Source organism: Sciurus vulgaris, assembly GCF_902686455.1.
Source record: "Sciurus vulgaris genome assembly, chromosome: 11".
Taxonomy (NCBI): Eukaryota; Metazoa; Chordata; class Mammalia; order Rodentia; family Sciuridae; genus Sciurus; species Sciurus vulgaris.
Window position 1 is genome coordinate 62,667,182 of NC_136472.1, and position 25,841 is coordinate 62,693,022.

Below are 25,841 nucleotides of genomic sequence, written 5' to 3' on the forward strand. Positions count from 1 at the left end.
CTTACTTTCTACTCTAGGTTACCATACCACTTTATATGCCCATCAATTATATATCCCTCATTACGAGAAACTGTTCATTTTAGAAATGGCTCTCTCCTAGACTGTAATATTCCCTTTCCTGTACTCCCAGTATTGTGTACCAACATGTCTGGCATGGAGTAGATGGTCAATAATGTCTGTTGTTTGACTGACGGAAGGAATGGAAAGGAATGGAAATCTAATTACTGAAGGAAATGAGAAGGTTGAATCTAGAAGAAGTACAACATTGGGATGGGGAGGGAATATAGTTGTTTTGGAATTTAAGAGAGATTAGATTTATTCCGTATGGTCAAAAAGGAACCATGAATTGACAATACAGGGGTGGGTACCCTATAAATATTAGCATTATCGAACAATGGAACAGGCTGCCTCTTAACAAAGAGGCTAACCAAGCTCAGTAGAGGCTATTTCAGAGTTTCTGTAGAAGGGATTTCTCCTGTATAGGGAGGAAGGGTAGATTAAATGAGGTCCAGAGGTCCTCTGTATGTGATGATCTCATTCAAGAAAAAGTATTAGGGCTAATGAATTAAAACTAGGTTAAGTAAATATGTTTAATATTACATGCCAGTCCGTGGGCAGAGTACTGTGTAGAATTCACAATGTCAAAGTGGGGGTTGGGGGGACAAGCATGTGATGGTATGAATGCTTTGTATTATTCAATCCTGAATATGTTCTGCCACCTACCTAACATTGGTATGTTAATAGTTATCAAAACTGTTAAAAGGGCAGATTAATTATTGAAGGTAAAGGTCTAAGAGAGATGAATAAGGAGTAAGTTAACCATAGAAGAGATAGATAAAAAGCACATTATACCCCAATGTTCCTATTTCCCCAGGTACTAAGAAAACCTTAGCTAGAACTCAAAAATAAAATCAAAGTTGAATTATTTTAAGCTAGTAGCATCTAGAAAACAATGACAAGTTTGGCTTTCAGAGAACAGCCATTATACTGTGCATTTTCTGGGGGAAATCAAGATATCTGTTCTATTAATTCTGTGAAGCTAGTTGAGTAAACTTCCATGATTTCTGGAAAGGAGTTTGGAAATTTGTTTGCCTGTCACTTACTTCCCAGGATCTTTTAATGAGTCCATCATATCCTGCTCACCTCAGCCAACACTCTGCTGTTTTCTGAGTCTCATCTCTTGGACCTAATTAGCCACCAAATCTATCCCTTCTCGGATCTATGCGTCACATGGATCCATTACTTTTCAAGCCCTCAGTTTCCTTGTGGTTTTGACCTTAATCACCCCTCACCTTTGAGCTATACCAGTAACACACCATTCGGATTTTACAGGGACGTAAACATTCTCTCTCTACTAAACACACTGCATGTAATCTCTTTCAGCAGGAGATATGTTACTGCCTGCCTACAGGTTGAAATCCAACCTTTTGCTCCTTGACATTTCAAGCTTGCTTTAATGAGAACCTGGACTGTCTTTCAAACCCTGTTGAAGAGAAATATGATTTAACTTGATTAGCTTTTGGTAGATACTTACATGCTGGGTCCCATCCTGGGATATGAGTGTAACTTGTTGACTCAACCCAGACTGGGTTACTGTGGCTACTTGTGTGGATACAACATCATCTCCTTCTACACCTGTAACATATGTGATCTGGGACCCTTTAAGAACATCTTCACCTTGACCTGTTTGAAAATAAATAAATAAAATGACTTCATTGTAACCAACTAATTAAACTGTTAAGAAAACTGAGACTATTTTAAATATTAAAGAGAAAATTATATACAATTTATATATAGTGTATTCTAAATCATGACAAAGGTTTCTAGGACCTCCTTCTACTTCCTCCACCTGTACTTTTTCAAAGCCAAACCAAATCAAACCTTTCTCATCAAATTTAAGTGTTCTAATTTTTAGGAACCTCTTTTTAATTCTTAGTTGGAATAATTATGTGATACTGTGCATATGTGTTGGGGAAGGGAGGGGAGAAACTCTACAGAAAGACTAGCAAATAAATAATCATTCAATACAGCAAGAATGCACTAAGTTCTTGGAGTCACTTAAGTGGTCATACAAGTTGGGGAGCGGGGTGAGAATAGGAATGACATAACTTTGGACATAACTTTCCTATGTTTATATATGAACACACGACCAGGGGCTAGGATTGTGGCTCAGTGGTAGAGCACTTGCCTAGCACTTGTGAGGAACTGGTTTGATGTTTAGCACCACATAAAAATAAATAAAATAAATGTACTGTGTCCATCTACAACTAAAAATATTAAAATATATTATATATATATATATGTGTGTGTGTGTGTGTATATGAAGAAAGGACCAGTATAATTCCACATCATGTACAAGCACAAGAATGGGAAGTTATACTCCATGTATGTACAAAACATCAAAATACATTCTACTGTCATGTATAACTAAAAAGAACAAAACAAGCCATAAAAGTAATAAAAGAATCTTCATAAACATTAACCACAAAACGAGCATAGTTTGCAAACACAATCTACTGACTTAGTCTTTAACACAAGTGACTGATTGTAACTTATCAGTAAACAATGACATCATTGTGTAAAGCCAATGTAATGGCTGGGTGAGGTTAATCATTTAAGAAGTAATAGAAAAGGAACCTCCTCACTTCTTTTTATTTTATAAAGAACTAGCAAGTAAACAGCAGTTTTAAGTCATTACTACTATACTTGGCAACCAGGGAGATTACTGATCTCTATTCTTTCAACATTTCCACTTCACATGAAGCGAGAAAGAGAGCAAAAAAAATATTTTCCCTTCAAAGAAGTACTCTAGGGCTGGGGTTGTAGCTCAGTGGTACAGCACTCACCCAGCACATGGTAAGGCCCTGGGTTCGATTCTCAGCACCACATAAAAATAAATAAATAAATAACATAGAAGTATTGTGTCCATCTACAACTAAAAAAATATATAAATATATATATATATTTATATATATTTTTTTTAAGAAGTACTCTACAAGTCTTCCCAAAGTCAGTAGGTTGATGCATGCATGCATATGGCTATAGTCATCAAGGTGCCATTTCCATGATAGCATGACTTCATTCTTTTTTGTTCCTGTTCCACAGCTATTTATATATCATTATTCCAATCAGTTACAAAACCCAGGGAACCATGTGAAAGGAAACAATTCTAAACTTATTCTTAGAAAAGAATTCTCCCCTCCCCTCTTTCTCCTCTCTCTTTCCTTTCTTTCTTCCTTCCTTCTTTTCCTTCTTTCTTTTTGTACTATAGATTGAACCCAGGGGTGCTTTACCACTGAGCAACATCCCCAGCCCTTTTTTTTTTTTTTTAATTTTAAGACAGGGTCTCACTAAGTTGCTTAGGGCCTCCTCACTAAATTGTTGAAGGTGGCCTTAAACTTGCAATCCTTCTGCCTCAGCCTCCAGAGTTGCTGGTTTTACAGGCTTTAGCTACTGTGCCCCAACAGAGTTTAGGTTTTTTAAAAAAACTAAGTAATCACAAGTTCAAGGCGAGCCTCTGCAATTTAGGAGGTCCTGTCTCAAAATTTAAGAGGACTGGAGATGTAGCTCAGTGGTAGTACACCCCTGGATTCAATTCTCAGTACTGGAAAAAAAAAAACCAGGAATTTCTAATAATATGAAATATTAACATTTAAGAAAGATTTTAAAGACCAAGCATGGTGATACACGCCTGCAATTCCAGGGATTCAGGATTCTGAGACAGAATTGCAAGTTTGAGGATAGCTTTGGCAACTTATCTTGACCCTATCTCAAAAAATAAAAAGAAATGGGGTATAGTCAGTGGTAGAGCACCCCTAGGGTCCATTTCTGGTAGGGGGAGACGATGAAGAAAAGAAAGAGATTAAGGGCTTAAAAAGTGTAAGAGTCTTATAACTACATTTGACATCATTAAAACCTGCTTTCTAACTAGATTCAGCAGTGGTAGTATCTATTTACTTCTTTCTTCTTGGAACTTTTCAAGTATACAGTACATTACTATTAACTGTTGCCACCATGCTGTACAATAGATCTTTAGAACTTATTTCTCCTAACTAAAATTTTGCACCCTTTGACCAATATCTCCTTAAGTGTTATAACATCTAACTATGCATAATTGCAATGTTTTGGCTTGAAAATAACATAGGACTCAAGATTGAAGGAATTGTTTTCCTACTATCACCTGACAAATACATGAAAGGAAAAAATAGAATTTCAAGAAATCATTTGAACAGGTGATTTTTCTTTTTTTTTTTTTTTTGGGTGCCGGGGATTGAACCCAGGGCCTGTGTTTGCAAGGAAAACACTCTACCGACTGAGCTATCTCCCCAGCCCCCAGTGATTTTTCTTTCCTGATCTCTCCAAACAACTTTTTCAACCAAATATTTTTAAATTCTTTAAAAATGTGAAAAGATGTCTTCTAATTTTCAAATTTACTTATTTCATTTAGGAAGTACTAAATGAAATGGTAATACAACCTATGTTTTGCTTTGTGTTTGACAAAAACCCATTTTACCTCTTTTCCTCTGCTTAATTATTTAACTGAAATCCCTAAATGTAATTTTTTTTTTTTTTTTTTTTCTTTTTGGGTACCAGGGTTGAACTCAGAGGCACTCGACCACTAAGTCACATCCCCAGCCCTATTTTGTATTTTATTCAGAGACAGGTCTCACTGAGTTGCTTAGCATCTTGCCATTGCTCAGGCTGGCTCTGAACTAGCTATTCTCCTGTCTCAGTCTCCCAAGCCGCTGGGATTACAAGCATGTGCCACTGCAGACAGCTGAATGTAATTCTTTAAAATATTTTTTCAAAGTTTTTTTCTTATTGAAATGAGTTATTTTGTTTCTTGCAATATACCTAATAGCACCTGAATTAATAAAGAGTTATTTGGAGCACTTCTCTAATCTTACCATTAAGACCAAAATCCTTATTGAACCGAAATCATCTAGCTGCCCCTACTTCACTCTCCAGCCTCACTTCACATCATATTCCCAGGCAGAACCACCATCCTGACCAGGCTTCTTTCAGTTATCTTTAGTTTACTTTGCTCTTTCCAATCTCACTGCTTTTTGAATGCCCTCTACTTGAAAGTTCTCGTCTTTGCTGTTTCCCTTCCCTGCGACCCCTGCATCTCACCTAGTTAAGCCTACGAGAAGATCACCCTCCAGATCCTCTCCAAACACCATTTCCTCAGGGAAACCTACACCCTCCCAGATAAGACCAAGTTCTTCTCTTCACAACCCAGAGCTCTAGTACCTTTCTTCAATTGTACTTTTCACAATTACGAATTGTATGTTTGTATATATAAATGAAACTTTATATTATATTGTATATTTGTATATATATATATTTGTATATATAGATGAAATTTTATGATTTGAGAAAATGTTATGAATCATCAATTAAATTCATAGTTGTTTGATTCTCAAACTCAGAAACAGATATAATGGACAACAACCTCACCTGGGGGAGGCTCAAAGAAGGCTTCTTGCTCCTCCTCAATGGGCTCAGTGTCATTGTGGGCTGTCCGTTTGTGCATAGCCAGCGTGGAGATCTGCTTGTATGTCTTACCACAGTGATTACAGTTGTATGGTTTGGAGTGAGTGTGAACGACATGGTGTTTGTACAAACTAGAATATTCTGTAAACCTTTTGTCACACCCAGGAACTGTACAAACATATGGCTTTTCCCCTAAGAAAAGAAGAGCACACAAAAATGTCATATTTTACAGAGGTAGACAAACTTATTCCATTATGGGGTGGAGGACCTCTAAAAATAAACAGTTCCAAATCTGGGCTGGGGATCAGTAATGAAGTGCTTACCCAACATAGCAACATAAACACATAAAGCTTGCCAAATCCTTTCATATCCTGCCATAAGCTAGGCAGCACATAAGGGAAAAACTCTATAACTATGATTTTGACTTGGCTCAAAAGGTAGTCTACATCCTGAGTGTTGTCCTTGAGCATAAATCCCAATGTTCCCTTAATTTCAAGAGATGAGAAAATTAAGGATAAAGTTGTTACCCAGTTTAACTCTAACTTTGATGAAACTATAATTTATTGTTTCCTGTAACTAGATAGGTATTTATTAATACTATACTAATAATAACAAGTGCAAGTATTATTATAACTAATGCAGCTTACCCAAACTGTTTTATAAAGACAATGAAAAGGGATTTTCTAAAAAGTCTATGGACAAGTTGGACATGTCAATATTCAACTATATATCTAAATACATCTAAAAGGATATCTATGTTTTAACTTCACTAGACTTCATAGATATAATCAAAAGCTATTCTTTATTAACAAATAGCAAGTAGTCAGAACAAATGGAAGTATAACCTATTAATTCCTGTTTTATGAAACAATCTGAAAACACTATGAGCAGTACATATTTTTAGAACCTTTTATTATGGAAAATTCCAAACTTACACAAAGTAGAGAAACGGTATAACAAAACTCCATGTACCAATCACTCAGCTTCAACTATTAATTCATGACCTTTATTATTTCATTTATTTACTACATAATTCTCCCTTCTTTCTACTCAGGATTGTTCTGAAACAGTTCCAGATAAATTCCATATTATCAGTAAGTGTGTGGGATTATGTATTTGAAAGATGGGTTCTGTTATTTTTAAACAAAATGTAAATAAAACTAAAAATAATTACTTAATATCATAAAATATCTAGAAAATGCTAGTATGTGGTAGTATAGGGACCTAAAACTGAAAGCAAACTAGAAAAAATTAACCTAAATATCATTTAAATGAATACTTTTATCCACACTGAAAGGGCTGGGGCATGGGGTAAATAAATTATTTCCAAGTAACTTTTTTTTTTTCCCCTGTAGTGGTAGATGGACAGAATGCCTTTATTTGTTATATGGAGCTAAGGATCAAACCCAGTGCCTCACACGTGGTAGGCAAGCACTCTGCCACTGAGCCATGCCCCAGCACCTCAAGTAACTTTTACATATAGTATTTAATTAATATTTTATATATAATATTTAACTAATACCCTCAGCCTTGGGCTAGGTGGCAAGGATGAGGGGAAGAAGTGCAAACAAACCTTGAACTCTTCAGTAGGCTTGTGCATTGTAGTGGTATGAGTGAAGTGATACTAAAACTATTATAGCTATAATTAAAGACAGAAAATGAGTAAATATTTCAATGTTATAGAACCCAGGGTTCTCAGTGTGGAAGAGACACACAAATATGGAATCGGGAGGAAGAGCCCTGTGGGATGAACTAGAATTGGAAGTATTAGTGTAAACTCTTCATTTCTGATGTGCACACAAGCGTAGAGATGCATGTTCCAGTTAATTCTTATTTTATAACTTCCTTGTTTAACTGCATTTTTTTCCCATGACTTTAACCACAGTAATACCACCCACAGTAAAATCTCTCACTAAAATAATACAATGTCGGGCCTGGGGCTCTAACTCAGTAGCAGAGCACTTGCCTAGCATGTGTGAGGTACTGGGTTCGATCCTCAGCACCACATAAAAATAAACAAAATAAAGGAAGTCTGTCTATCTACAACTACAAAAAATTAAAATAAATAAATAAATTAAATAATACAATGTTAAGTTTTACACAGGAAACTAATGGGAGATGGTTTCCTGTCCTCTTTCCAACATCCATTTTCAAAGGAGGCAATATTAAGTTCTTATCTTGGTGGATGGTTATAGGGAAGATGTAGTGAGGGAAAGGGAAGTGGGAGTAGATTTCCTAGGCAGGAAAGTGGCAGCCAATTTCAACTTGGAAAATCAGCCTATTTTCAACTAAGAGCAGAAATCACCACTAGGTGACACCAAACAACAGCCAAAAAGTGAATGGAGCAGGATAGAGTAACAAAATCCCAGCAACTTGAGGCTGAGGTTGGAGGATGGAAAATTCAAGTTAGTGAGATGCTATTCAAAATAAAAATAAAAGAACTGGGGACTGGGGATGTAGCTCAGTGGTAAAGTACCTCTGGGGCCAATTCCCAGTACACCCACACCCAAAAAACAGAGAGGGAGAGGGAGGGAGGCAGGGAAGGAGAGGGAAGGAAGGAAGGAGAGAGAGAGAGAGAGATTTTGCTTGAGTTTTTGAGTTCCTTTCAGCTAGTTGCATGGCTTCACATGGGTCACCTGATAATTAACCTTCATGATGGATTGCATTTTATGTTTCTGGTGTGTGCTACAGGGGTGGAGGGTGGGTGATGGTGGATTCAAACCCAGGACTTCATGCATGTTAGACTCTACCACTGAGCTACATTCCAGCTCTATTCCTGAATATTTATACTCCATTTATAGCATTGGGCAAGGGCTGGGGATATAGCTCAGTTGGTAGAGTGTTTGCCTCGCAAGCACAAGGCTTTGACCATCAGTTCATCTTTTCTTTCAGCCCAGACCTACCTCTTAGGTCAGATCAATATTTATAACTGCTTACAGAAAACTCTACATCAGTGATTCTCAACTATGTCTACATACAAAACATCTATCCTGATGCCTGGGCCCATTCCAATATGATTAGGTCAGAATCAATACAGAGAGGATATAGGGAATTAGTCTCTTTTTAAAAGGAAAAATCTATTGTGCAGCCTCATTAGCACTGCTCTAACTAAACATTCCAAAGTCACTGGTCACTAGGGTCAAATTTAATGTATGCCTCTCTCTTATCAGATTTAATTTGCTGCTTGGCATGGTAGTGTATGCCCGTAATCCCAGCAACCTGGGAGGCTGAGGCAGGAGAATCACAAGTTCAAGGCCAGCCTTAGCAACTTAGTGGTAAAGCACTCCTGGGTTCAATTACCAGTAAGCCCCCACAAAAAGAAAATCTAACTTGCCTATAAAACACTGAATGACAAACTTTCACATAAACTATATTCCATTGCTTTAAGTGGGAAAAATGATGTTTTCCTGGCCCCTCCAAAAATCTCAGCCAATTTCTCCAAATATCACAGAAAGGCTTTTAGGTACCTGTTTTATAATGTACCAAGAATGTCTGCTTAAAAAGAAGTACTTAAAACATCAGTTATCTACACATACAGAGGGAAACCAATTCAGATCTCCGCTGATTTTTCAACCCAGACACTCAAAGCTAGGAGGTCCTGAAATAACATTTATCAAGTTCTGAAAGAAAATGGATGCCAACCAAAAATCATCTATCCAGCAAAATTAAGCTTCAGATTTGAAGATGAAATAAAAACCTTCCATGATAAACAAAAGTTAAAAGAATTCACAACTAGAAAGCTTCCAGTAGAGAACATTCTCAACAAAATATTCCATGAAGACGAAATGAAAAAAAAAAAGTGAAAACCAGCAAAAGGAGGAACTACACTGAAGGAATAGTCAATTAAAGGAGAAACTAATTCAATTTAAAAACTAGAAATAAGACAAAATAAGAGGGAATATAAATCATATCTCAATAACAACCTTGAATGTTAATAGCCTAACCTTATTAATCAAAAGACACAGATTGGCAGATTAGATTAAAACCAAGACCCAACAACATGCTGTCTCCAAGAGACTCACCTAATAGGCAAAGAAATCCAGACTGAAGGTGAAAGGATGGGAAAAAACATCACTCACATGGATCGTGTAAACAAGCAGGGATTTCTATCCTCATATCAGATAAAGTGGACTTCAAGTCAAAGTTAATCAGAAGGGACAAACAAGGCCATTTCACACTGCTTAAAGGAATTACACATTAATAAGACATAATGGTTGTAAATATTTATGGCCCAATGGAGTGTCTATGAACATCAAACAAATCCTTCTCAATTTCAAGAATCAATAGATCACAATACAATAATACTGGGTAACTTTAGCATGCCTCTGTCACCACTGGACAGATCCTCCAAACAAAAACTAAATAAAGAAGTTGTAGAAGTAAAAAATACAATTGATAATTTAGACGTAACAGACATACATAAAATATTTCATTCATCAGTGACTGAAAACACTATCTTCTCAGCAGCATATGGATCCTTCTCTAATACAAACCATGTTATATAAGTTATCACATATGTTGGCATAAAATTATAACATTACCATATGTAGGATTATTTTGATAGCCCTCTTTCCATTGATATTAATTTTTGTGTTCTTGCTTTTTCCTTGATTAGACTTGTTTGATTTTTATCAAATTTTTGCTGTATTATTTCTTCTGTTTCATATATTTCTACTCGTCTTAATTTTTTTCCTTCCTATTACATAATTTGAAAATAATTTGATTGTTAACCTAGCTTCTTTCTGATACAAGTACTTTAAGTTATAAATGTTCATCTGAGTACTGTTTCATCCCAGAGATCCTGATATTTTAAGCTTTTATTATCACTTAGTTCAAAGTACTTTTTATTTATTTTTCTTGTGCCTTCTTCCTTGACCTCCAAGATATTTATAAGTCTGCTATTTAATTCTGAAATAGTTGACATGTGGGGGTGGGGTTCTATATATCTTAAAGTGATTGATTTTTTTTTTTTTTTTTTTTTTGCAGTACTGGGGATCCAATTCAGGGCCTTGTGCTTGCAAGGCAAGCACTCTGCCAGCTGAGCTATCTCCCCAGCCCAAGATGATTGATTTCTAATGTAATCAATCATGCCTGCATGATTTGAAATTTTAAAAAAAGTAATGACAATGCTTTTTATATTGATTTTATTGGTTACATACATGTCAAAACTGATCAAATTGCATACTTCAAATATGTGCATTTGGGCTGGGGTTGTGGTTCAGTGGTAGAGTACTTGCCTGGCATGTGTGAGGCACTAGGTTTGATTCTCAGCACTGCATATAAATAAGTAAAATAAAGGTCCATTGATGACCAAAAAAAAAATTTAAAAAATACATATTTTATTGTACTTCAATTTTATCTCAATGAAGCTACAGGGGAAAAATAAGACATCAGTGGGTATATATTTAGATTTAATAAACAGTATAGTATCAGAGAGAAATTTTGTTTTCCTTATATATTTTATTATAATTTTAAAGTGAATACCTTAAAGATACAAAAGAAATGCAAATTATATTAGCAAAATGCAATTTTTTTCCCTCATACATAGCTTTCTTTTCTAGCCTTCTTCGATTTTCACAGGTTTTCCAATTTCTTAGACATTTTAACTTAATGTAGGGAAGCTGATAGCAATTATGCATAATACACTTACATGAAATATGATTATATTAGAAATGACTTCAGTGCTATGTTCTCTCACTCAGACTAACAGAAATAAAGACTTACATGAAACTTAAATTTTCCTCTTTTCATGGAAAAATCCATGTACAAATAAATTCATTATAGAGGGTGTTCAATTTGGATTTTAAATTTTAAGTAAAAATTGTGCAGATTATAGCAAATATAGAATAATGAGGGATACCTCCAGACTCCATTATCTTCCCTTTCCAACCTGTCCTTCCCCATTTTAGCATTATCACCTAACCTATTATTCAAGGTACAATCCCTCTTTTTTGTTCTCCATGATTAACTTGAACACTAAGTCCTTTGTCAGTATCTCCTCAATGTGTTTCATTTATACCCTTCTCCATCTCATTCATTTTATATATACAGTGCTAGGGATCAAATCCAGGGCCTCGAACATCCTGAGCACTGAGCTATATCCCCAGCCTTCATTTTGAATATTTTAACAGTCCTTAATTAGCCTCCTTGTTCATGGTCTCATTTCCCTTTAATATCTTTTTTTTTTTTTGGTACCTGAGATTGAACCCAAAGGCACTTTACCACTAAGCTACATATCTAGTTCATTTTATTTTTTTCTTTTGAGACAGCATCTTTTTAAGTTGCTTAGGGTGTCACTAAGTTGTTGAGGCTGGCCTCGAACTTGCAATCCTTCTACCTCAGCCTCCCTAATTGCTGGATTTACAGATGTATGCCACCATGCCAGGCCTTTTACTGTCTTTCTGTATGATTCCTTGAGGGCCTTCCCCCCACCCCCAAAAAAGAAGCAAATTTATTTTTTTAACTATTTTTATTAGTTGTTGATGAACCTTTATTTATTTTGTTGCAGTGCTGAGAATCGAACTCAGTGCTTCACACATGCTAGGCAAGTGCTCTACCACTAAGCCACAATTCCAGCCCACAAATTTGCTTTAAATTCTCATAAGACTTTCCCCCTGCCCATAACAGTACTCAAACTTGCCAATATACCCTTTTTAAAGGAAAGAGGTTCCCTAAAATTTTTTCCAAGGATCCTCAAGGGTCTGAGAAATGCTAACTGAAATTCCATTCTGTAAAAATATCTTCTAATTTTATAACACAGTAGTAAAAACAACACATTAAAAATTTTCACCAGATATAATAGTGTACATCTGTAATACTAGCAACTAAGGACGTTGAGGGAGAAGAATGTAAGGCGAGCATGGGCAACTTAGTGAGACCCTGTCTCAAAACAAAAACAGTTGAGTTGTAGTTCAGTGGTAGAGTACCCTGGATTCAATCCCCAGTACCACACACAAACACACACACACATACACACACACACAAGTTAATGAGAAAAATGTCAGATGAACCCCAATCAAGGGACATGCTACAAAATACTTGACCAGTAATCCTCAAAATTGTCAAGGTTACTAAAAATAAGGAAAGTCTGAGAAACTGTCATAACCTAGAGGAGACCAACCAGATATGACGACTAAATGTAATATAGTATCCTGGAACAGAAAGTGGACATTAGGGACAAACTAAGGAAATCTCTAACTAGAGTACAGCATTTAGTTAATAATCAAATAACCATATTGGTGCACTAATGGTAATAAAATATATCTTTTTTTGCCCTTTAAACATTTTTTAAATTTTTAAAATTTGTTTTAATTAGTTGTTCATGACAACAGAATTCATTTATACATTTTGATAAATCATACATAAATGGAGTATAATTTCTCATTTTTCTGATTGTACATATTATAGGATCACATTAGTAAAATATATATCTTAAAGATATTAATATTAGAAGAAACTGATATGGGGTTCATAAGAACTCTATGTACTACTTAGGCAATAATTTTATAAATCTAAAACTGCACTAGATTAAAAGGTATACTTAAAAATATTCTCATAGAATTATTATGCATCCTGCCCTACCCCCAGCATTTTGTCTTTCCATTTATATACCCAGTAAAAATATATTCACAAAATAGAGCATCAGAATTAAAAACTGCAGGCAGGCACAATGGCATACACCTATAGTCCCAGTTACTCAGTTCTATAAGGTGGAATGATTACTTGAGCCCAGAAGTTGTAGACCAGCCAGGGCAACACAGAAAGACCCTGCCTCGGAAAAAAAAAAAAAAAAAAAAAAGGTGTTATGGTACATGCCTGTAATCCAGCTACTAAGGAGGCTGAGGTGGGAGATCACACGTTCAAGACCAGCCCGAGTAATTTAATGAGACCCTGTTTCGATATAAAAATAAAACAGGTGGGGCATCTAGCTCAGTGGTAAAGCGTTTGCTAGTGTGCTTGAGGCCCTATGTTTGAGTCCTAGCACCACAAGGAAAAAAAAAAAAAAAACCTACTCTTATGCTATAAACAATACCATGAAGAAATTGAAAAGACAAACCACAGAATGGAAAAAAAAAAAAAAAAAAACCTGCAATTCTGTCTGATAAAGACTTGTATCCAGAATAATAAATAATCCTTATAACCCAATTTTAAAAAGCCAAAGAATTTGAAAAGATATTTCTCCAAAGAAGATATACAAATAGCCAATAAGCACATAAAAAGATGCTTAACATCATTAGCCATCAGGAAAATGCAAATTAAAAGACATCACACACACCAGGAAAGCTATAATCAAAAAAGATAACAACTATCAGGTGTGGACCAAATGGAAGCATCATACATTGCAGGTGAGACTGTAAAATGGCACAGCTACTTCAAGAAAACAGTTTGGCAGTTCCTCAAAAGTTAAAAAACAGAGTAACCATTTTGACCCAATAATTACACTCCTGGTTGGTTGTTTGTTTTTTATATTGGGAATTAAATCCAGGGGGTGCTCTACTGCCAAGTTACAGCCCCAGCACTTTTTTTTTCTTCTCTGTCTCTTCCCACCATTTCCCAGCCCTTTTAAATGTTTTATTTTGAAACAGGATCTCGCTAAGTTACTTAGGACTTCACTAAGTTCCTGAGGCTGGTCTTCAATTTAAAATCCTCTGCTTCAGTCTCCTGAGTGACTGGGATTACAAGCATGCATCACCATGTCTGGGAATCATATGCTTTAAATGGATAAATGTCTAGTATGTGAATTTTATCTCATTATAGTTGTTTATTAAAAAAGAAGTCAAATGTTTACAGCAGCTCAATTCACAGTTGCTAACCTATGGAACCCCAGGTGCCCTTCAACAGATGAATGGATAAAGAAACTATGGTATATATACACAATGGAATATTATTCAGCCTTAAGGAAGAATGAAATTATGGCATTTGCCGGTAAATGAATGGAAATGGAGAATATTATGCTAGGCGAAATAAGCCAATTCCAAAGAACCAAAGGTCAAATGTTTTCTCTGATATGCAGATGATAATTCACAATAAAGGGTGGAGTTGGGGAGAGAATAGAGGTATTCTGAACTAGACAGAGGGGAGTGATGGGAGGGGAGGGGGCATGGGGTTAGAAATGATAGCAGAATGAATCAGACATTATTACCCTATGTATGTGCATGTATGATTAGACAACCTGTGTAACTCTACATCATGTACAACCGTAAGAATGAGAAGTTATAGTCCATTTATGTATGATGTGTCAAAATGCACTCTACTCTCATGTATAACTAATTAGAAAAAATTTTTTAAAAATTTTAAAAATAAAAAAAAAAAAGAAGTCAAGCATGGTGCTGCACACCTATAACCCCAATGACTTGGGAGGCTTAGGCAGTAGAATCACAAGTTCAAAGACAGCCTGAGCAAACTAAGTGAGACCCTGTCTCACTCAAAAAAAAAAAAAAAAAAAAAAAGAGGGCTGGGAATGTTGTATACCGGTAGAGCACCCCTGGTTTCAATCCCCAGTACTGCGAAGAAAATGGTGACTGGTGACTGTATCCACAAATCATTCCTCTTTTTCTACCCCCACAAGCTCCACAAAGTTCAATTTAAGAAACATCCTTACCATGACATCACAACACACAAGTCCCCTGACTAGCCCTACCACTTCGCTTTGTATAAGTCTTTTACATGTACTTCTATGGCTCTAGTTATACAGATCCAATATTATGCTTTTTCATATATTTGTGCCTATATCCATTATATTTCCCCTGCAAGGAATAATCTACTTGGAAAACTGCAGGATTCAATCTAAAGTCAAGTTCCCCAGTAAAGTCTTTCAGAAACGTTTTTCCCATTCCTGCAGAAATGACTGTTCCTGCCTCTGCTCCCATAGCATCTTATTTACATTAAGTTAGAACAACTCCAGAATCCCTTAAAAGTTTGTTTCAGCAAGTCTGTGTCCACTATCTCTCCCCAACTAGACTGCACTTGATAATGTCTTATCTGTCTCTGAATCTATGGTGCCCGGTAAAAGAACTCACAATAGATGTCAATAATTGTTGGATAAATGAACATGCAAAAAAATGGTTAAGTTGAAAAATTTTAAAGTTGTTAACTTTTTTCTTCCCATGCCAACTGGTAGGAAGAAAGGAAGATATTAGGCTGGGGATATAGCTCAGTTGGTAGAGTGCTTGCCTTGAAAGCACAAGGCCTTGGGTTCAATCCCCGGCACCGCAAAAAAAAAAAAAAAAAAGAAAGGAAGATATTAGCTAAATATTATTTCTAGAAGCAGCAGGATTAAACTAAGCCTTCAAAGAAAAAAGGAGCAAAAGATCAGTGATTATTACCTGTGTGTATCCTCACATGATTTTTGTAATTGGTTGCACTGGCGAATGCCCTCCCACATCCTGGTTCTGTGCAATAATAAGGTCTTTCTCCTGTATGTGTCCTAATATGCACTTTTCTGATATTTGATGTTGTAAAGGATCGACCGCAGCCTTCAAAGGGACACTTAAAGGGTCTTTCTCCTGAAAATACAAAGGGAAATAAATTAAATAGTACAAAAATACATAGAAAATTGAAACTTAACTTTAACTTATCTTAAAAATTAACTTATCTTTAATTCTGCCTGGGATCAAGTTCAAGACTCAAGCCTTGTGTTGTTTCCCTTTCAGGCTTCCTCCTCACCCCCAGAAAAAGTATTTTCCACTCCAAACAAATTTGCCTAAGAAAAACTGCAGTATTCAAAACTCATCAGTGATTACATGACTCTCCAAGATGGAATTATTCAGTTGTGCGCATTAAAAATTGAGCTGAGAAAAGCACAGAAATGTCAGAAAAAATACGTAAGAAAAAAATAGGGTCAAGAATAAGGATTAAGTTAGAACAACCCCAGAATTCTCTAAAAGCTTACTTCCTGCTTTATTTATGCTATGATATCTGGCAGAAAAATAATTTTTAATCTTTTTAAATCTAATGCTTATCATGTTATATATATCAAAATACTTGCTAAACATATCACTATTCTAACAGTCCAAGTTTATAAATGAAAAGTCTACTCTGGCAATGACATTCCTTTCCTTCCTATTTGCTTTATACAACCTTGAAAACTCAAAAGTCCTTTGAATAGTCAAGCAGGAAATAGCCTTTGCCTTCAATATCTATGTGCCCTTTTCTATAAGGAACTCAAGCAAACAACTTCTGGAGCAGGAAAAAACCTCTATCTTTATAGACACACACAGATATTTCACTACACATATATATAGAGTAAGTCTGTTATTTTTCTTTTGGTCAAAGGAAATTATGGTTTCCCTGTTGGTAGAGACCATTCCAAAAGATTTCTGTCCTCAAGTATGAAATAATTAAAAAAGGAACAGGAATCTTTCTCTTTTCTTCAAATGAATTTTGTTCCATATGTTCATGAAAGGAGAAAAGAATTCATATTGGGCAAGTCCCTTCTCCTCTGAGTCTAGACAACCTCTAAAGTCTTCCCGGCAGTGACATGCTATGATAAGTGTCAACTGTTCTAGGAAAATGTTCATTGTACTATATATATATATATATATATATTACTATTCTGTAGCACCTGATTTGTTTTTGACTGAAATCACCTAAGTTCCTTGGTCCCTTATTCAACCCAACATTGTACCATGTTAAAACATTATGCCATTACAACATTTTAAATGATGAAAATGTCATGATTTGAAAACTGGTGTGTGGGGGCTGGTAGTATAGCTCAATAGTAGGGCTCATCTAGCATGCAAAAGGTCTTAGGTTCAATCTTTGGCACCATCATAAATAAATAAATAACATAACATAACATAACATAACATAACTTAAAACTAGTGTAAGACTAAATGGCTTGATGGATGAATCAAAAGAACCACAATTCCAAGTCAGGCAGTGATGGTCGCCTGTAAACCCAGCAATTTGGGAGGCTGACACAGGAGGATCCCAAGTTCAAAGTCAGTCTCAACAACTTAGTGAGTGAGGCCCTGTCTCAAATTAAAAAAAAAAAAAAAAAAAAAAAAGCCTGGTGATATGGCTAAGTGGTTAAATGTCCCTGAGCACAATTCCTGGTACAAAAAAACAAAAACGAAAACCATAATCCTGATATTTTTGCTCAATATTAATATTAGGACCTAAATTACTGGTTGTACATAGTTTTACTACAACAAATTGGCTTTATATTGCAAATCCAAACAGAATTTGTAGGAGCTTGGAAACACTTGCCTTCAATACAATGAATAAAAACAAGGTACAAGAATGAGATGCAAGCAGAGACCTACAACTATTCCTAAGCATTACAAAGTAAAGCAAATTTAGGATCATGTTTGTACTAAACCTTAACAGCTAGCAGAATCCTCCCTAGAAATTTGCTAAACTATATCAGAGTACTTAGAAGTGCAAAAATTGCAACATTTGGGGACACAATTATCACACCATGTTTAAAATACCTGTACTAAAAATCTCAAACTAAATTATTTTATGCTATATTACTAAATCAATAGCTTAAAATAGTATCTCTTCTCAACAGTTTCTGGGGGCTAGGGCTGTAGCTCAGTGGCAGGGAACTTGCCTAGCACATATGAGGCACTGGATTTGATCCCTAGCACTGCATAAATAAATAAACATATAAAATAAAGGCATATTGTCTATCTACAACTACAAAATAAATTTTAATAAAAAGTTTCTGAATTTTTTTCAGCTGTGATCCAAAACAAATAATTAAGCCAGGCATGGGCACATACCTAAAATCCCTAAAAAGTCTTGAACTTGTGATCCTCTTCCTCAGCCTTCAAGTCCCCAGGATTACAGGCATACACTGCTGCACCTGGCTACATGTCTTTCTTTCTGTGGTGCTATTAGGGGTTCAGGTTATTTATTTATTTTTTTTAGTAGCAGCTTACTGCAAGAGAATTGATACTAACTCAGGCAGAACCAGGTGCCTTCAGTTATGTTCTCAAGTTACTAACTAGGTGTGTGTAATCCTAGGAAAATAAGCTTGTTGCTCAGATAATTTCAGCAAACTGCAAGGGATGGTGGTCTAGGGCCATTGTTCATCTCTTTTGGAACACAGACCCTTTCCAGAATCTAAGAGAGTGTTGGGCCCTCATCCTGGTAAGAAGCATACAAACACAAACAGCAAACTGCATGAAATTTCAGAAATTTAAGAGAAGCCCTTGATACTGATTCCCTGAAACTTTTCCAGATACTCTTTCCCCAAATCCCCTCCCTGAAGATTAAGAATTCCTGGTCTAGATATGACAATATTTATAATGGTACCTGTATGAGTTCTAATATGTTTCTGTAGATCTCCTGACGTTTTGAAAGATTTGGTACAATTATCTTCTGAACACCGATATGGCTTTTCTCCTGTATGAGTTCTGACATGACTTTTTAATCCATAACCTTTAAGGAAAATTTAAAAGAAATTTAATTACATAAGGCCCCTTTAAACATGCACATTGAGATTAAGGTACTGAAAAACATAATAAATTGCAAGAATAAAATACTAGGCATATACAACAGAATAACTATTAAAAATGTTATTAGATGGCTCAGGACTATCACACTAAAAATTTAATAGTTTCATCTCCATTTAGAAGAGAGTGTGTAGTGCAGGCCATATAGCCCATCTAGAAGAGAGTGTGTGTTTCTTTTGTAAGAAGTGTCCCAACTGGGGCTGGAATTGAGGCTCAATGGTAGAGCACTTGCCTGGCATGTGTGAGGCCCTGGGTTGGATATTCAGCACCACATATAAATAAATAGAATAAAAAAGATCCATTGACAACTAAAAAAATAATTTTTAAAGTGTCCCAATTATATTAGATGATGTTCACAACTCATATCCCAAGAGTTTAAATTGGACTAAGACAAGAAACAAAAAATGAATGTCAGGAGGACTGGTACCAGTGTTGGCCCTGCCACATATGTCCCTGGGCAGGCTCTGTCCCACTGTTAAGTTCCAGTTCTTTGTGGTTCCCTAAGGTCTGTATTAATGTTAAATATTCAGTCAGCTTTTAAAGCTTGGCTTTTATTTTTCCTGCTAAAATAAAGCAGAAAGTGAAAAGCAGAAACAGGTCTGTGGAGGGAAAAAAGAACACAAAAAGGGGTCCAGAGCAATCAGGCTAAGGAGTTAAGAAAACCTTGGGGTTGGGGTTGTAGCTCAGTGGTAGAGCACTTGCCTAGCATGTGTGAGGCACTGGGTTTGATCCTCTGCACCACATAAAAATAAATAAATAAAATAAAGGTATTGTGTTCACCTGTAACTAAAAAAAAAAAAAAAAAAAAAAACTTAAAAAAAAACAAGTTAAGAAAACCTGATCATGTGCTCTGGACTCAAAGATGAGGGGTCAGTTTCTGCCTATGGCTTATCTCTGCTTGACCTCCATCAGAATCTAGAAACAAAGAAAATTTATGTTCTTACCTGTTGCAAATGCTTTCCCACAGCCTTGATGCTCACACTGATAAGGCCGGTCTCCTGTGTGTGACCGTTCATGGACCTGTTATTAAAATACAAGCATGATTCCACTTCCTCTATGCACTCCTCAGATGACTTCAGCATAGACCTATTTTTCCCCTATTGCTGAATGATTTTGTTGTAAACTTTTTTAAGAAATAAAAGACAACTTTTCCACAAAAACTATAGCCCAGGGCTAGGAATATAGCTCAGTGGTATAGTACTTGCTCAGCATGTGTGAGATCCTGGGCTAGATCCCCAGTACTGCAAAAAAGAAGACAAAGGACTGGGGTTGTGGCTCAGTAGCAGAGCACTTGCCTAGCGTGTGTGAGGCACTGGGTTCGATTCTCAGCACCACATATAAATAAATAAAATAAAGGTTCATTGACACCTAAAGAAAATTAAAAAAAAAAAAAAAAAAAAGGAGAAGAAGACAAAGAGAAGCAAACAAAAGACTATAAGGGGCTGGGGACATAGCTCAGTTGGTAGAGTGCTTGCCTTGCAAGCACAAGGCCCTGGTTTCAATCCCCAGCACCACAAAAAAAAAAAAAAAAAGACTGTAGCCCAATGATTCTCAGTAAAGATCTAATGTTACAAATTAACCCATTAAGTTCCATGCTTTCAGTTTGCTTTCAGTTTGCTTTCAGTTCTGTGAATATGTCAATGAAACTGATAGAGGTATATTAAATTAGGTTGGAAATAATAATTTAGAGCTCATATATTATGTTAATCAATATGACTATATTTTAATCATATTCTTATTACATAATTATATATTATGGACTACATTTCAATTTGTTTTGTTTTGTTTTGTAGTACTGGAGATTAAACCCAGGGTCATGTTCATGCTAGGCAAGCATTCTACCACTGAACCCTATCACTTTTTATTATGTGTTGAGACAAGGTCTTGCCAGTTGCCAAGGCTGGCCTCACACCTGCAATCCTCCTACTTCAGCCTTCCAAATAGCTGGGATCATGGGTGTGAACCACTATGCCCAGCTTAAGTTTTTCTATACATTCCACATCTAGGATGATGGGACAAAATGGGTCTAAAGTACTCATTTTAATAAGGAACAGGAACATCTGAGGTCTTAGTTTTTCCAGAGTGATTAAAGGTATCTGCATGACACATGCACGAAGAGAACTAGAACAGAGGGCAGGGAGCGGTAACTCAATGTAAAGAGTGTGGAGGTTGCTATTAGAGGAGTCTGGGTCTGAGGTAAGGTTCCATCACTGCCTGGTGGTGTGGCCATGAACATCTGCCTTCTCTAAGCCTTGAAGTCCTCTTGGTAAGGTGGGGACATAATAGTATCTGGTCCACAGTGGCCAACATTCAATGAACATTTACCACATATCAGGTCAATTTTCTTGGTTCTTTACATGAAAAGCATTAACTTATTTAATTCTTATAACCACTCTGTGAGAGTGGTTTTTCCCCAATTATAGTTGGGGAAAATGAAGGACCAAGAAGTCAATTACATGCTAAGGTTACACAGTTACACAATAACAAGTAATGAAGACGGACTCTAGAGTCACTATTCCAAATATGATAAGTGTACACTTCCTGACATAGTTATCGAATACATCTTCGATATTAATGAGTCATAGTATGTTCCATTGTGTTCACCTACAATTAAAATAAAATATTTGGCCCAACGGCTGGGGTTGTAGCTCAGTGGTAAAGCACTTTCCCAGCACATGTGAGGCCCTGGGTTCAATCCTCAGCATCACATGAAAATAAATAAAATAAAGGTATGTGTCTATCTACAACTAAAAAAAAAAAAAAAAAAAGATAAAAAAAATACTTTGTCCAAAACTTTAAAAGACAGAACAAATTACAGCAATTTTTGCTGGATTCTGGTGAATCACTATTATCAGAGTGATTATACATATCTCTCATATAATTATATAAATTTTCTATTTGACTAAATGCTTTGAAATATACAGAGTACCTCCCATGTGCCAGGTAATATGCAGGACATTAGGGATATAGAGATGAAGAAAACACAGTCCAGGCCCTTAAAGAACTAACAGTTTCTAGTGTCTGAAAAGGCTTTTGTGTGTCTGAATGTGAGCATATGTCAGTATTGTGATAAGCATTTGAATGCTATAAGCATATCACATTAGTATTTAAAGTACTAGGTATACATATTAACTAGATAAAACACTTATATGTACCTTGAGATGATGAGCTGTTGTATATAATTTTCCACATCCATCATATTTACATTGAAATGCCTTTTCTCCACTCTGTTGAGATTTAGCAGTTACTCTAGTTGCATGTCCTTGTAAGACAATCTAGATAAAAAAAAAAAATAGATTTAAATCATTCATACAGAAATCAAAAAGCTGAAATTACTAGTCTTACAATAAAAAAAGATAAAGCTGTAATGTGGGTTCCAGACTCAGATCTTCACTTTATAAAGAGTCTATCATTCTAAGTCAGTCATGTTCTGTTCCAAAGTTGAAGTAAGCAGTTCTGCAACAGTCAAAAGGAGAGCTACAGTTGAATGCATAGCTATTACATAAATCTATTTTTCCCCTCGAAAATCAACCCAAGTAGCATCTCCATTGTATGCAGGTATTCCTTGACACACTACTGTGTAAGTATGCTTTTTTTAAAGAACATATGCCTTAAAAACAATGTCAAATGCATTTTCGATTTCAAAAGTACTTCAAAAGCAATGAGAAAAGCTGGGCTAGTAACATACTCCTGTAATCTCAGCTACCTGGGAGGCTGAAGGAGGAAGATCCTAAGTTCAAGGCCAGTCTGGGTGATCCTGTCTCAAAATAAAAAATTAAAAGGGCTGGGGGTTTGGCTCATTGGTGGACACCTCTGGGTTCATCAGTAAGAAAGAAACAGACAGAGAGAGGTAGGGGGAGAAAGAAAAAAAAAAAGAAGGGAGGAAGGAAGAGAGAAGGTATGTGCAGGCATTAGGTCATTTAAGTCACCTATAGGAGATAATACAATCGATATCACATTCTGTACTTACATTCAGCACAAGATCATTTTTCTAGATATAATACTATAAGAATTCAAATAATAGCCCTGTGCTGTTAAAAGGCTTTTAAAAACTGCTGCCTATTTTAGAAATTATGATACCATAAAAATTGAAGAATGACTGTCTACTCCGTGGGTCACATAGTGTTAGTGTTGCAATAATCTTATCTGTGCAGAATGTCACTCAAGGTTCAAAAATTACTCTTTCAGAGGTTTTTTTTTATATTGTAAAAAATTCAAAATGAAGCCAGGGGCTGGGGTTGTGGCTCAATGGTAAAGCACTTGCCTAGTGTGCCTGAGGCCCTGGGTTCAATCCTTAGCACTACATAAAAAATAAAATAAAGATACTATGTCCATTTACAACTAAAACATTTTTTAAAAAAGTAATGAAGCCAAAATCATCACTGAGGTGATACTACAGACACTGCAGGCTCAAAAAGAAATCTGAAAATAAAAGACATAACAAGCACATGATCCTGATGACTTTTTCCTCAAAGATCTGTTAGACACTCTGGTTTTTGAGAAAAATATCTGATTTATATAAGAGATTCTGCCCTACCTCACCACTTGCAAATACATATGAAGTTTTTGGTAAATAAATTTTCATATTATATTTTTAACTGCTTGCTACTTTTTATCCTCATTCTTAAGAAAATAAATTTCATATCATCTGGTTTCTGGGGTAAGAACTGATCAATAAAAATTATTTTGGGTCTTGGGATGTAGCTCAGTGGTAGAACACTTGCCTAGCATGCATGAGGCCCTAGATTTGATACCTATTATCATAAAATTTTTTTAAAAATATATATTACTAAATAGTTAGATTCTAAAGTAATATGTTTCCTAATTTTCAGGTAACCTCAAATTTTTCTTTTTTCTTCAGTCCTGGGGATTAAAATCAGAACCTCATGCATGGAAGGGAAGCACTTTACCAATGAGTTACATCCCAGACTTTTTTTTTTTTCCCGGCTGACCTAGGAAGTGAACCTAGGGGTGCTCTACCACTGAGCTAAATCCCCAGCCCCTTTTTTAATTATTCTGAGACAGGGTCTAAGTTGCCAAGGCTGGCCTTGAACTTGCAATCTTTCCATCTGGGGTCTGGGGATGTAGCTCAATCTTAGAGCATACACAAGGCTCTGGGTTTGATCCCCAGTACGAGGCAAGGGGAACAAATAGATATCTAATAATTTTTTCTAATTTATACCATATGGATTTTCTAAACTTAAACCTTTATTTTAAAAAGTATATACAACAGCTATGTGTATGGTAAGATTATGAATCATTTTGGGCTTTCTTCTTTGAACTTCTAAAATTAAAAAAAATACACTAAAATATTAATATTGAATATTGGTGCTGGGGATTGGACCTAGGACATCATGCATATTAAGTACACACACTACCACTGAGATATACCTCTAGCCCTTTTAAAAAAATCCTAGAGATGATAAATATTTGAGGTGACGGATACATTAATTACTTTGATCTAATCACCACATGCTGTCTATCTATATAGAAATATCCCACTGTGCCCCCCCAAATAGGTATGACTGGTTTTTTTGGAGGGGTATTGGGGATTGAACCTTTGAGTACCCTAGCATTGAACTATATCCCCAGATCTCTTTATTTTTTGAGAAAGGGTTTCTCTAAGTTGAGGCTGGCCTCAAACTTGTGATCCTCCTCTTTCAGCCTCCAAAGTGACTGTGTGTATCGCTGTGCCTAGCCCCAAAATATGTCCAACTATTATGTCAACCTAAAAAATCCTTTGCCCCTAATAATCACTGATCTAATGAATACCTTTAAGAGATGAAAAAAAATGACTAAGAAAAGCAAGGTTTGGACTGGGGATGTGGTTCAATGGGAGAACATGTGCCTAGCAGGCATGAGGCCTGGGTTCAATCCTCAGCACTGCAAAAAAATTAAATAAATAAAGTTTCACTTGGCTCAAGGTCATATAGCTAAATAAAAATACATAAAATAAAACAAAAATAAAATATGATCCACATTTAAACTGCCTATACTAAACAGGTTTGGGTTAATTGTTTAACCCACAATTTGGGAAAATCAACCATCCACAGACTCGGCTGACCAAAGAAGACTGTACATCTATAAGCTGGCCAATGATCTATCAATGCTTATGGGGCCAGGCTTAAAAAGTTGGGCTGAGTGCCATGCTATGTGCCTCTGTAGTCCCAGCACTCAGAAAACTGAGGTTAAGAGGATCATATGAGCCCAGAAATTTGAGGCCAGCCTAGGATACATAGAGAGACCTGTTTAAAAAAAAAAAAAAAAGTAGTCTGGCTGAGTGTACAATTCTCTCTGGAATCTGACCTAAGAAATAAAGGGAAATCCTGAGTTGGTCACGGGTGGTGAACCTGAGAAAGCATGGTTATTATGAGTCATGTGCAAACTCAATGAAGACACAGAGAAAGTCTATCTGCAGAGAAAAGGGAGCAGAGATGCCATGGAAGAGACCAGCCCTTTGTGGGAGGTAGGAGAGAGAAGAAAGAGGAGTGAAATCAGCCTCCTGATTCCTTTGTAATTCTAGTTCCTGTGAGAAAGAGATGTTTAGCAGTTCCCATTCTGGGCTTCCTATAAGCTCTGATACATCCTTACAATTGCTCTCTTTTTTCCTTGAGCTAGCATGACTGGTCTTTGTGGGTCTTCCAACTATTACAGCTCTGAATAAAATACTGTCAAACCAAAGTACTTTGATCTCTCTCTCTCTCTCTCTCTCTCTTTTTTTTTTTGGTGAGGTGCTGGGATTGAACCCAGGACCTTTTGCTTGCCTTGCACTCTACCAACTGAGCTATATCCCCAGCCCTTACTTTGATCTCCAATGTAAATAAAAATTAGTTTTGAATGATAAAAGGGTGTGTAAAGTATCAACAATTATTAATGTCTATG

At 36.0% G+C, this 25,841-nt stretch overlaps 1 protein-coding gene across 7 annotated transcripts in view; it reads right to left on the minus strand.

The window, feature by feature from the left end:
• ZNF143 (zinc finger protein 143) overlaps nucleotides 1-25,841 on the minus strand; it is a 67,567-nt gene that overhangs the window by 20,882 nt on the left and 20,844 nt on the right. For all 7 annotated transcript variants that reach the window (XM_079104285.1, XM_079104280.1, XM_079104281.1 and 4 more), the window contains 6 exons: nucleotides 22,115-22,234; nucleotides 19,904-19,979; nucleotides 18,760-18,885; nucleotides 15,822-16,001; nucleotides 5,461-5,688; nucleotides 1,535-1,683 (listed from right to left, as the gene is read on the minus strand). In XM_079104285.1, coding sequence (XP_078960411.1) covers nucleotides 1,535-1,683; nucleotides 5,461-5,688; nucleotides 15,822-16,001; nucleotides 18,760-18,885; nucleotides 19,904-19,979; nucleotides 22,115-22,234 — 879 coding nt within the window. The remainder of the gene's footprint in view (nucleotides 1-1,534; nucleotides 1,684-5,460; nucleotides 5,689-15,821; nucleotides 16,002-18,759; nucleotides 18,886-19,903; nucleotides 19,980-22,114; nucleotides 22,235-25,841) is intronic.